The sequence below is a fragment of the Entelurus aequoreus genome, linkage group LG02 (genome assembly GCF_033978785.1).
Source record: "Entelurus aequoreus isolate RoL-2023_Sb linkage group LG02, RoL_Eaeq_v1.1, whole genome shotgun sequence".
Classification (NCBI taxonomy): domain Eukaryota; kingdom Metazoa; phylum Chordata; class Actinopteri; order Syngnathiformes; family Syngnathidae; genus Entelurus; species Entelurus aequoreus.
Window position 1 is genome coordinate 72,889,492 of NC_084732.1, and position 13,694 is coordinate 72,903,185.

Genomic DNA, 13,694 nt, shown 5'->3' on the forward strand with positions numbered 1-13,694 from the left:
TCTCGGCTAATTGTTCCGATTGAAGTTGCAAGCACCATTAAGAGTTACAAGCATCCCCGCCATTAGTTGGGGGAGCAAATGTCACAGTAAACCCCGCAAGATCCGACCAAAATATCTGGTCTTACCTGGTAGCATTATCCGAACGACGTACATTTATCCATGAAAATATGGAAAAGCTGATGGTGTGTTTTGGACTGAGAAGCGGCTTGAAGGAGATATTGTAGAAGTCCACTCTCCAAGGTAAATATATACATTATTTTATAAAACTACTTTAGTTGCTGGTTGTATATTATATTGTTTTATAGAACATTTCTTAACTAAAAGTTTTTAAGGCATGTTACATGTTAAAATTGTGGAGTTTTAGGGGGCCAAACACCAAAATTATTTCAATTGGAGATGTTGATTTGAAATATACATGTTTTGAGTTAAGGGCTTTGTCACAGAACCAATTAAGCTCTTAAGTTGAGGTACTACTGTAATTTAAAAAACATCAACAACATAGACATACTGTATTGGTTCTACAGATTCTACTGTATTGGGTGTCCCAATCAAGGCAACACCAGCATGCAATACAATATAAGATTGTAAAGTTAAACACGTTTCAATATTGGTGATGCAAATGTAAAAATGTCCTCACATTAAAAACTAAAGCTATTAGCTGTAGGCACATGTCACAGTGTTGGAGCTGTACATACCAGGTGGGCAAAAAGTGTGTCCAAATGTTCAGGGTCTCATTAGTCAGCTGAAAGATGCTCAGAATGCAGTAGGTGGCTGAGCTGCGGGGGTAACGGTAGCCTGAGATGATGCTGTCTTCATGGAAAACCTCAAAAAACAAACAACAACTTGAACCGAAATGTTTCCAAACAATTTAAATCTAAATGGAATGCCGAACATGACTTGGGTATAATACCGGTTTCCCTAACTAAGTATATAACAAATAGTATATGGATTCTAGGGATGGGTATCTATCACTCATGATTCCGATTCCTGAGGTGACAATTCGGTCCAATTCCCGTGATATATAAGTTCATATATATATATATACCAAATGATATATATATGTATACAAATATATATATATATATATATATATATATATATATATATATATATATATATATATACAAATATATATATATATATATATATATATATATATATATATATATATATATATATATATATATATATATATATATATATATATATATATATATATATATTAGGGCTGGGAATCTTTGGGTGTCCCACGATTCGATTCAGAATCGATTCTTGAGGTCACGATTCGATTCAAAATCAATTTTTTTTTTCAATTCAACACGATTCTCGATTCAAAAACGATTTTTTTTAAATTTTTTTTTTTTTAAATGAAAACAATACACAACAATACCATAATAATGCAATACAATTTCAAAACCAAACCCAATTTTGGAGTTCTGAAGTTGTGATTTCTTGCAGTGTTAAGTGGTAATATGTCACATTTGTCCCAATTGACTTTATACCCTGATAAACAGCCATATTCAGTGATGACATTATTGATATAGTTTAGAGAGGAGTTAACATGTGACAGGTAGAGAATTATGTCGTCACAATACATCGATAGCTTATTATACTGAGAGCCAATTTTTATAACATGAATATTATTTTCACTTCTTATTTTTGCAGCTAAGGGTTCAATAACCAAATTAAATAATAATCCAGATGCAGGACATCCCTGTTTTACTCCTCTTTTTAACGAAAAAGTTTCTGAAATATGATTATTGGTTTTGACTGATGCCATGGGCCATAAAGCATCTTAATCCATTGTATAAAATTATCTCCAAATCCAAATTTACGTAATGTGCAAAATATAAATGACCAGTTTATGCGGTCGAATGCCTTCTCCGCATCAACAGTACATACTGCTGTGGGATAAGGGAGACTTCTAGCATAGTAAATAACATTAAACAATTTCCTTGTATTGTCTGAAGGTTGTCAACCTTCCATGAAGCCAGTTTGGTCAGTATGAATTAATTTTCCTAATACATTTGATAATCGTGTGGCTAAGATTTTTGCCAAGATTCAAAATGATTCTCTAATCATTCAATACATAGATTTCAGCAGGATCTACCCCAGTCTGCTGACATGCAAGCAGAGTAGTAGATTTTTGTAAAAAGCTTTTATAATTGTAAAGGACAATGTTTTATCAACTGATTGCAATAATGTACATTTGTTTTAGCTATTAAATGAACCAAAAATATGACTTATTTTATCTTTGTGAAAATATTGGACACAGTGTGTTGTCAAGCTTATGAGATGTGATGCAAGTGTAAGCCACTGTGACACTATTGTTCTTTTTTTATTTTTTTTTTATAAATGTCTAATGATAATGTCAATGAGGAATTTTTAATCACTGCTATGTTGAAATTGTAACTAATATTGATACTGCTGTTGATAATATTCATTTTTGTTTCACTACTTTTGGTTTGTTCTGTGTCGTGTTTGTGTCTCCTCTCAATTGCTCTGTTTATTGCAGTTCTGTGTGTTGCTGGGTCGGGTTTGGTTTTGGAATTGGATTTCATTGTTATGGTATTGTTGTGTATTGTTTTGCTGGATTGATTAATTTAAAAAAATTAAATTAAATTTTAAAAAAAATCGATTTTTTAAAAATGAGAATCGATTCTGAATCGCACAACGTGAGAATCGCGATTCGAATTTGAATCAATTTTTCCCACACCCCTAATATATATATATACATATATGTGTATATATATATATATATATATATATATATCTATATATATATCTATATATATCTATATATATATATATATATATATATATATATATATATATATATATATATACACAGTATGTATATATATATATATATATATATATATATATATATATATATATATATATATATATATATATATATATATATATATATATATATATATATATATATATACACACAGTATATATATATATATATATATATATATATATATATATATACATATATTAATATATATATATTAATATACATATATAATTTTGTTTTTTAAAACAGGTAACAGGTTATCAAAGCTCCTTTTCGCTGCTGAGGAGGAAGTGCGGAAATGGCCTAAAAAAATTATTTATTTTCAAAATGATTTTTTTTTTTTTTTATAATTATGAATCGATTCAGTATCAGAATAAATAGTAGTTGCACTTTGGATGTGAATCGATTTTTTTCGAGAGCCGCTAATGGCTTCAGTCATCCATAAATTCCACAAAAAGTAAATTTTCAGTGTTTCATCTGAAAATTAGAGCAGCTCTGCTATATTTGTTAGATGTGTTCAAATCCTGTGCTTTTTAGGGTTTAGGAGACAAAAAAACTTTAAAACATTGACAACAAAAATTATTAAATCACCAGTCTCAGACGATGACGACTTTTGCCGCAATATTTTGAAAAAGCTGTGGTGTATTCAGGCGTTTTCAGCCTGCAACAATCACAAAAAAAGCTGTTGAAAAGGACTTGAAGGTACTAATACTACCATCTATCCATCCATCCATTTTCTACCGCTTGTCCCTTTTTTTGGGGTCGCGGGGGGTGCTGGAGCCTATCTCAGCTCCATTCGGGCGGAAGGCGGGGTACACCCTGGACAAGTCGCCACCTCATCCCAATGTCAACACAGATAGACAGACAACATTCACACTCACATTCACACACTAGGGCCAATTTAGTGTTGCCAATCAACCTATCCCCAGGTGCATGTCTTTGGAGGTGGGAGGAAGCCGCAGTACCCGGAGGGAACCCACGCAGTCACGGGGAGAACATGCAAACTCCACACAGAAAGATCCCAAGCCCGGGATTGAACTCAGGACTACTCAGGACCTTTGTATTGTGAGGCACATGCACTAACCCCTCTTCCACCGTGCTGCCGCTTCCAACGAACCAGCCTTGCTATTGTTATCATTGCTCTCTCTAATTTGTTTTAATGAATGGTTATACTGGTAATACTTACAAAAAGTTTCATGTAACACAGTGTATCATATTCCATTTCAACATAATATAATTAAAAATAAAGTTATTTTAAATAGTCTGCATGAGGCCCTAGTGTGTGCAATGTTGTACAACTACTATTATCAATTATAATAATAATAATAATAATAATAAAGATGTTGTATCTCCCTATCACACATTACAACGTCTCCTGACATAATATAGCACTACAGTATTGCATCGTCTTGTTAAACATGAAGATACACTAGTTATGGGCGATATAGCCTAAAATCTAAATGTTGCAATCTTCTGCGGCAACAATATGACAATATATTATTCTTAATATGAATAATATTAGAAGTATTTCAAAACAGGCTCCTAATTTAGCTGCTGATGTATGCATCACATATTGCGTCATTTTTGGTTGTATTATTTTATCAAAACTATTATTAATCGACATGCTAATTTACAGTTAATATCTGGTTACTTTCTGTTGTAACATGGTTCTGTCTACACTTCTGTTCAAATGTAACAAACACTCATTCTTCTGTTGTTTGGATACTTTAAATTATTTTTAGGCGATACTACACATTTGTGTATCGGTCTAATACTAAGTACCATAGTTACAGGGGCAGTATTGGTCATACCAATGATGATACCAAAATGTTTCAACATTATTGAATGATTCAATTTATGATCACGAATATATTGGACAAAAACACAGGATTGCGGTGTAATAATAAGCATTAAATATTTAAATGATGTCCTACTATTGGCTCTGATTTAAAAACTTTGCATCCAGGGGCTTATTTTCTGAGTTTGTAAACAATAATAAAAATGAACGAAAGATTGATAGTAAACAATATGGATCTAACCAGTCCAGTATTGACCACATACTGATACTATACTTGGCAACGTTGTGTCGATATTAGTATTTATTCACCCATTTCTGCCTACATTCAAGAGCTCTAGCTTAGCGGTTAGCATATCCTCCTATGGTGTGTAGAGTACCATGTGTAGCTATTCCTCCTCATCCAGTAATTATACCTGTAAGAAACCTAATGTTTTATTTCCGCCATGAAGGCAAGGATCGCTGACTTGGCATCGGCTTAGCACTGTGGAGGGATGTTAGCCGCTAGCTCCCAACTGTGAATGCTACATTGCGTTGATGACGCATTTGTTCACTTGTCGCTGTCAAATATGCGGACACAGCAAGAAAGTGTCGGGATATGACAATAGTGTTATAAGCGCTATCATCTACCAAATTCATATCATTATCAGTCATTCTCAACCTGCAGTACTCAATTGAAGACATGTACTTCTTTGTTAAGGTTTAAGAAAGCCTTGAAAGGTGAAATAATAGAAAACTGTAAAATATAGTAACAATTACTTTCATCCCATTGATTTTTTTGAACGTTGATGTTTCAGGTAATCTTATTTTCAGTGAAGGTATAGGATAGGCCAGGGGTCGGCAACCCGCGGCTCTAGAGCCGCATGCGGCTCTTTAGCGCCGCCCTAGTGGCTCTGTGGAGCTTTTTCAAAAATGTATGAAAAATGGAAAAAGATGAGGGGAAAAAAATATATTTTTTGTTTTATTATGGTTTCTGTAGGAGGACAAACATGACACAAACCTCCCTAATTGTTATAAAGCACACTGTTTATATTAAACAGGCTTCACTGATTCGAGTATTTGGCGAGCGCCGTTTTGTCCTACTAATTTTGGCGGTCCTTGAACTCACCGTAGTTTGTTTACATGTATAACTTTCTCCGACTTTTTAGGGCGTGTTTTATGCCACTTCTTTTTCTGTCTCATTTTGTTCACCCGACTTTTAACATTGTGCATTAATGCACAAAGGTGAGTTTTGTTGATGTTGTTGACTTGTGTGGAGTGCTAATCAGACATATTTGGTCACTGCATGACTGCAAGCTAATCGATGCTAACATGCTATTTAGGCTAGCTATATGTACATATTGCATCATTATGCCTCATCTGTAGGTATATTTGAGGTCATTTAGTTTCCTTTAAGTCATTTTAATTCAATGTATATCTCATGACACACTATCTGTATGTAATATGGCTTTTATTTTTTTTGCGGCTCCAAACAGATTTGTTTTTATATTTTTGGTCCAATATGTCTCTTTCAACATTTTGGGTTGCCGACCCCTGGGATAGGCAAATATAAGCTTTGGCTTCAGCCTATTCCTTTTTCGGTCATTCTTTTTATTTGATTTTTGTGTGTAAATGTGTATGATTTGTTAAATATGTATAATCTGTACTGTGAAACTGATCACACAAAATGGTTGATGGTTGATTATAAGACCGAAATAAACTTATTTCATTCATACTTGGAGCACCAACTGTGTTCTGAGGTGGTACTTGGTGGAGAAAAGTATGAGAACCACTGATTTATGTCTAATATCTTGCAACCCTAGTGAACATGAACACTGATTTTAAAATGACAAGAAAAATTAGTGAAGCCTAAGTAAGTACATCACAAGAGAAATGGAGCCAAGTTGTCAACATTGTTGACTTTAAAAGAGAGTTTAGCTACAAAGCAGAAGACAGCCGACTTACTTTGGGCACTTGATTGATGGTGACCACCCTCGGTAATTTCCAGAGGCTGAGCATGACTCCTGCAAAGTGCTGCCGGCTCCCGTCTGGAAGCGAGTTGACTTGAGGCTGGCGGCTGGGTGTGTCTCCGGCTTTATAAGCATTGCGTTGCCATGCCGCCCCAATGGATTCCACCTTTTTACCTACCCCTCCCTCCCCGGCTCAAACCCAGCGAGAATATCCAGTGTACCTGTGCCACTCCCCCCCCCCCCACCCCTTTAGACCTTCTCTTCCCGCCACGCACGTGCACACACCAACAAAAGCGGATAACCCGCCAAAAAGACACAGTTTAACGCTAATGCTTTGTTACTTTTTGTGTAACAATTTTTAAATGAGGCCTGTTGCCAAAGATGCTGTAGCTGCAAAGGTCAGGAACGGGAATAAAAGAGTGTGAAAGGGTAAACACGGTTCCTGTCTTGCCACTTTTCTTACCTGTCTTCCGGCCGGCACACCCAGGTGAGACGGACGAGCCAAATCCGAGCTCCCCGGGCCTGTTATCTTGTTTAAACTGTGAGGAAATAAAAGCAAACATGGCTTCATGGTTACCACACAACTGGCTTGACAAGCACTTATTGTTTTGGGTTTCTCTGTTTGGGGACGACGTCTGACGAATGAAGTCGAGATTTGCGAGGGAAGTCTTGTTGATGCGATGTGCCAAAATTCCATACATAATGCCTTTTAGTGTTGTCCGGATACCAATATTTTAGTACCGGTACCGGTACCAAAATGTATTTTGATACTTTTCGGTACTTTTCTGAATAAGGGGTCCCACAAAAATGGCATTATTGGCTTTATTTTAACAAAAAATCTTAGGGTACATTAAACATATGTTTTTTTATTGCAATCGAAGAACAATTTTGTCCTTAAATAAAATAGTGAACATACTAGATAACTTGTCTTTTTATAGTAAGTGAGCAAACAAAGGCTCCTAATTTAGCTGCTGACATATACAGTAACATATTGTGTCATTTTCCATTTGATTATTTTGTCAAAATTATTAAGGACAAGTGGTAGAAAATGAATTATCAGTCTACTTGTTCATTTACTGTTAATATCTGCTTACTTTCTCTTCTAACATGTTTTATCTACATTTCTGTTAAAATGTAATAATCACTTATTCTTCTGTTGTTTGGATACTTTACATTAGTTTTGGATGATACCACAAATTTAGGTATCAATTTCATATTCATATTCATATTGGTCATATTCAAAGTCCTCATGTGTCCAGGGACATATTTCCATAATATGATTTTTTTTTAAAAAGGAAAAAAGATTTTGTGATGGTAAAAAATATTGATGTAATCATAGTAGTATCGACTAACTATGCTCCTGTACTTGGTATCATTACAGTGGATGTCAGGTGTAGATCCACCCATGGCATTTGTTTACATTCAGGGTGCTATAACATAATTTTAATATATGACATGAACATAAAATAGCGAGTATGGTTAAAAAAAAATACTGTGTTTGACGTTACCGACACATCAGTGCAATGTTATGAACTAATAATACTGTACTGTACAGTACACCTTGGGATCTCATTCAGCGCTCTCTCAGGAGGCGCAACAATGGAGCAACGCAGCAGCTTTAAACAGTATAAGAATTACCAAGAGATGCAGTTTTCCCTGGGGGTGAGTTTGGTTTGGCTGCGCTCTATGACGGAGTTAACAAAGAAGTCAATAAGATAGGCTGTGAAAAGAGAGAGAGAGAGAGAGAAAACATAAACATAAAGTATTTGTTAGGCAATGTTGTTTTCTTTACAATAATAAGGAATGTGTTTATTTGCTATACAGCGCCCACTATTGGTTGAGTTGAGTTGAGTTTGAGTTTATTTCGAACATGCATGCATACAACATGATACATCACAATTTCCAGTTCCTCAATTCAACATGTTCGAAAAGGAGTAGGAAGAAGCAGAGCTTATTTAATCCTACCCCTTTTCCTTTACCTAGCAGTTGCTAAAACTTTTGTTCACTTCCTGTTCTCAATTTATTCACAATATACTCCATAAGTAATAACAATAAAAAATAAATATATAAATAAATAATAATTGGTGAAGTAAGTTTTATTTCATATGGTGAGATAAATAAGATTATCTAGAAAATGAATATGGATGGTTGAAATAAATTGGTGATAAGTGGGATTTAGGCAGTGGTAAACATCAGGGGTCCACAAAAAAATCAATTCACATCCGATTTGCCATTCTTGTTCAACCCATTCTGAATTGATTTATAATTTTCAAAAATTGGATTTTAAAAAAAGGAATATTATTTGCTTTTTTTTAAAAATAAGAACTCATTTTTAAAAATACGTTTTCAAGCCTTCTCCGTGTAACCAGAAGGAGCTTTTCTTAAAGGCCTACTGAAACCCACTACTACCAACCACGCAGTCTGATAGTTTATATATCAATGATGAAATCTTAACATTGCAACACATGCCAATACGGCCGGGTTAACTTATAAAGTGCAATTTTAAATTTCCCGGGGAACTTCCGGTTGAAAACGTCTAGATATGATGACATTTGCGCGTGACGTCAATCGTTGAAACAGAAGTATTCGAACACCATTGTATCCAATACAAACAGCTCGGTTTTCATCGCAAAATTCCACAGTATTCTGGACATTTGTGTTGGTGAATCTTTTGCAATTTGTTTAATGAACAATGGAGACTGCAAAGAAGAAAGCTGTAGGTGGGATCGGTGTGTTAGCGGCTGGCTGCAGCAACACAACTAGGAGGACTTTGAGGTGGATAGCAGACGCGCTATCCGACGCTAGCTGCCGACCGCATCGATGATCGGGTGAGGTCCTTCGTCGCGCCGTCGATCACTGGAACGCAGGTGAGCACGGGTGTTGGTGAGCAGATGAGGGCTGGCGTAGGTAGATAGCTAATGTTTTTAGCATAGCTCTGTGAGGTCCCGTAGCTAAGTTAGCTTCAATGGCGTCGTTAGCAACAGCATTGTTAAGCTTTGCCAGGCTGGAAAGCATTAACCGTGTAGTTACAGGTCCAGGGTTTAATAGTATGGTTGATTTTCTGTCTATCCTTCCAGTCAGGGGCTTATTTCTTTTGTTTCTATCTGCAGTTAAGCCCGATGCTATCACGTTAGCGCCGTAGCCAAAGTGCTTCACCGATGTATTGTCATGGAGATAAAAGTCACTGTGAATGTCCATTTCACGTTCTCGACTCTCATTTTCAAGAGGATATAGTATCCGAGGTGGTTTAAAATACAAATCCGTGATCCACAATAGAAAAAGGAGAAAGTGTGGAATCCAATGAGCCCTTGTACCTAAGTTACAGTCAGAGCAAAAAAAGATACGTCCTGCACTGCACTCTAGTCCTTCACTCTGATGTTCCTCATCCACAAATCTTTCATCCTCGCTCAAATTAATGGGGTAATCGTAGCTTTCTCGGTCCGAATCGCTCTCGCTGCTGGTGTTAACAATGGGGAAATGTGAGGAGCCTTTCAACCTGTGACGTCACGCTACTTCCGGTACAGGCAAGGCTTTTTTTATCAGCGACCAAAAGTTGCGAACTTTATCGTCGATGTTCTCTACTAAATCCTTTCAGCAAAAATATGGCAATATCGCGAAATGATCAAGTATGACACATAGAATGGATCTGCTATCCCCGTTTAAATAAAAACATTTCATTTCAGTAGGCCTTTAACTGTAACCCGTTTTGAAAAAGTTTCATCATAATTATAAGGGGTGCACAAAATATCGATTCAGACAAAAAATAATAAGAATATATATATAATAATTTTTTAAATAAGCTTTTTTTTTTTTAAAGACGTTTTTAGGCCATCTGCAGGTAACCGGAATGAGCTATTCTTACCTGTAACCTGCTTTGAAAAAGTTACATTATAATTATAAGGGGTACACAAAAAAATAAATTCACATCCGAATCGCAATTGTTCTAAGTCTTTTCATCATTTAAAACATTATTTTTTTTTTAATGAATAAATATATTTTTTAATAAGAACCGATTTTTAAAAATACGTTTTTAGGTCATCTCCATGCATGCAACCAGATGGAGCTTTGACCTGTAACGTGTTTTGAAAATGTTTCATTCTAATTTTTATACCAAAGAAATAATATATTTAATGGAGAAACAGGACTTGATTTTGAATCGAATCATCACCCCAGAATAGGATCGAATCGTTAGGTGCCCAAAGATTCACACCCAGAGTAAATATATGGTTAAGCTGATGACGTTTTTAACGTTTAAATAAATGTCTTTGTTAGTAAACAGGTTTACTTTCAATAGGTAGTAGAGTCTTTTTAAAAAAAAGTTATAAGAGTTTTAACTGACCTTCTCTGGGTAAAACGTTTTCCTTCGACAACAACGAATGACGTCACAGCCCGTGCATTAGCAGTGTTACGCTAACACAGTCAACGCACAATTGTAGTTTCAATTTTGTCATAGCATGTGATAGGAGAATATCTACCACTCAAGGCGCTTTTTTTTTTTTAGCTTCTCGTGACTTTGGCAGAACCTTTTTATAGTCAAATTGCCTCCCAGGCTGTAAATAAGTGTTAAAAGTCAGGAACCGGAAGTTCAGTTTTCCACTCAAAGTTGTACTACCTGGTACGACCACAGGGTGTCAGTGTTATCAAACAGAAACAGTGCTGTACTTTAAAACATAAGTAAACCGTCTTGTATCAAATCATTATGGATTAGGAAGAAACAGAGCTCATTTATTCGCATACCCCTTTTTAACTTATTCACGCCATGTATTTTACATGTTGGTACTTTTGAAATGACTCATGTATTTTACATTTTGAAGTTAAGCAAATGATTTATACCTAATAGGTTTTGATTGAGAATTGATTGATTGATTGATTGATTGATTGATTGATTGATTGATTGATTGATTGATTGATTTATTGATTGAGAAGTTTATTGACATCTTAAAGAATTGATTCCATGTAATACTTTAAAAAGGCAAATGGATGACACAAAAAGCCAAAAGGCTTGTTTCCATTGTGGTCCATTATATATTCATCACATTTGATACATTCAATAATAAAATATATATAACCTGTAACATGTATACAAAAAATTACATAAAAAAATGGATAAATTATGTACATATACACAGTATACATGTCAGGTGACATGTATTCCATGACATTCCGTGCATTGCATGGTGGGGCCCCTCAGTACATCACTGACTTGTTATGCCTCTACTCTTCAGGGCGCAGTCTCTGGTCTTCAGGCCAGGGTCTTCTGAAGATCTCAAAAACTTGTTTTAAAAACCGTGGAGACCTGGCATTCCAGGCTATAGCTCCCAGACTCTGGAACAACTTGCACCAGTCCCTCCGTGATCTTGACTGTGTAGAACCGTTATTGTTCTTTAATAAGCCTCGCCGTCGACTACTGTAGTTTTTTTCCTTTTAATATATTGCTTGATCTTATTGAAATCTCCATAAATAAATGGCAAAAAAGTTAGTGTTCTAATCTATGTCATTATTGTAGTGTTTTAGTGGCAGGTTTAGCTGTTGGCCATATGGGCAATTTCCCAGGGTTCCATTCTCCAGGAGGCGCACCGAGCGTGTATTTGTCGCCCTCTACAGGCAGGATAGTGGAATCCCAAAATACTGCAAGCATTAAGTATCAATCAATCAATCAATCAATGTTTATTTATATAGCCCTAAATCACAAGTGTCTCAAAGGGCTGTACAAGCCACAACGACATCCTCGGTACAGAGCCCACATACGAGCAAGGAAAACTCACCCCAGTGGGACGTCAATGTGAATGACTATGAGAAACCTTGGAGAGGACCGCATATGCGGGTAACCCCCCCCCCCTCTAGGGGAGACCGAAAGCAATGGATGTCGAGTGGGTCTGACATAATATTGTGAAAGTCCAACACATCAGCGAAAGTCCAGTCCATGGTGGGGCCAGCAGGAACCATCCCGAGCGGAGACGGGTCAGCAGCGTAGAGATGTCCCCATCCGATGAACAGGCTAGCGGTCCACCCCGGAGCAGAGTAGAAAAGAAAAGAAAAGAAACGGCACATCAACTGGTCTAAAAAGGGAGTCTATTTAAAGGCTAGAGTATACAAATGAGTTTTAAGATGAGACTTAAATGCTTCTACTGAGGTAGCATCTCTAACTTTTACCGGGAGGGCATTCCATAATATTGGAGCCCGAATAGAAAACGCTCTATAGCCCGCAGACTTTTTTTGGGCTCTGGGAATCACTAATAAGCCGGAGTTCTTTGAACGCAGATTTCTTGCCGGGACATATGGTACAATACAATCGGCAAGATAGGCAGGAGCTTGACCGTGTAGTATTTTATACGTAAGTAGTAAAACCTTAAAGTCGCATCTCAGGTGCACAGGAAGCCAGTGCAAGTGAGCCAGTATAGGCGTAATATGATCAAACTTTCTTGTTGTTGTCAAAAGTCTAGCAGCCGCATTTTTTACCATCTGTAATCTTTTAATGCTAGACATAGGGAGGCCCGAAAATAAAACGTTACAGTAATCGAGACGAGATGTAACGAACGCATGGATAATGATCTCAGCATCGCTCGTGGACAAAATGGAACGAATTTTAGCGATATTACGGAGATGAAAGAAGGCCGTTTTAGTAACACTCTTAATGTGTGACTCAAACGAGAGAGTTGGGTCGAAGATAATACCCAGATTCTTTACCGAGTCGCCTTGTTTAATTGTTTGGTTGTCAAATGTTAAGGTGGTATTATTAAATAGATGTCGGTGTTGAGCAGGACCGATAATCAGCATTTCCGTTTTCTTAGCGTTGAGTTGCAAAAAGTTAGCGGACATCCATTGTTTAATTTCATTAAGACACGCCTCCAGCTGACTACAATCCGGCGTGTTGGTCAGCTTTAGGGGCATGTAGAGTTGGGTGTCATCCGCATAACAGTGAAAGCTAACACCGTATTTGCGTATGATGTCACCTAGCGGCAGCATGTAAATACTAAAGAGTGCAGGGCCAAGAACCGAACCCTGGGGAACTCCGCACGTTACCTTAACATAGTCCGAGGTCACATTGTTATGGGAGACACACTGCATCCTGTCAGTAAGATAAGAGTTAAACCAAGACAAGGCTAAGTCTGTCATCCCAATACGCGTTTTGATACGCTCTAAT

At 36.4% G+C, this 13,694-nt stretch overlaps 1 protein-coding gene and 1 long non-coding RNA gene across 2 annotated transcripts in view; both read right to left on the reverse strand.

Moving 5' to 3' along the window:
• The window catches only part of LOC133639022 (membrane progestin receptor gamma-B-like), a 30,277-nt gene extending 23,576 nt beyond the window's left edge, over positions 1-6,701 (reverse strand). Inside the window, exons 1-2 of the mRNA XM_062032085.1 lie at positions 6,546-6,701; positions 696-823 (exon numbers count right to left, since the gene is read on the reverse strand). Coding sequence (XP_061888069.1) covers positions 696-823; positions 6,546-6,599 — 182 coding nt within the window. The 5' untranslated portion in view covers positions 6,600-6,701. The remainder of the gene's footprint in view (positions 1-695; positions 824-6,545) is intronic.
• A 338-nt stretch (positions 6,702-7,039) lies between these two features.
• Positions 7,040-11,116, reverse strand: LOC133639030 (uncharacterized). Its single transcript, XR_009823721.1, has 3 exons — positions 10,890-11,116; positions 8,189-8,270; positions 7,040-7,089 (listed from the first exon to the last, which is right to left on the reverse strand). It is a non-coding gene; the product is annotated as an uncharacterized LOC133639030 (long non-coding RNA).
• Between the last annotated feature and the right edge of the window lie 2,578 nt (positions 11,117-13,694).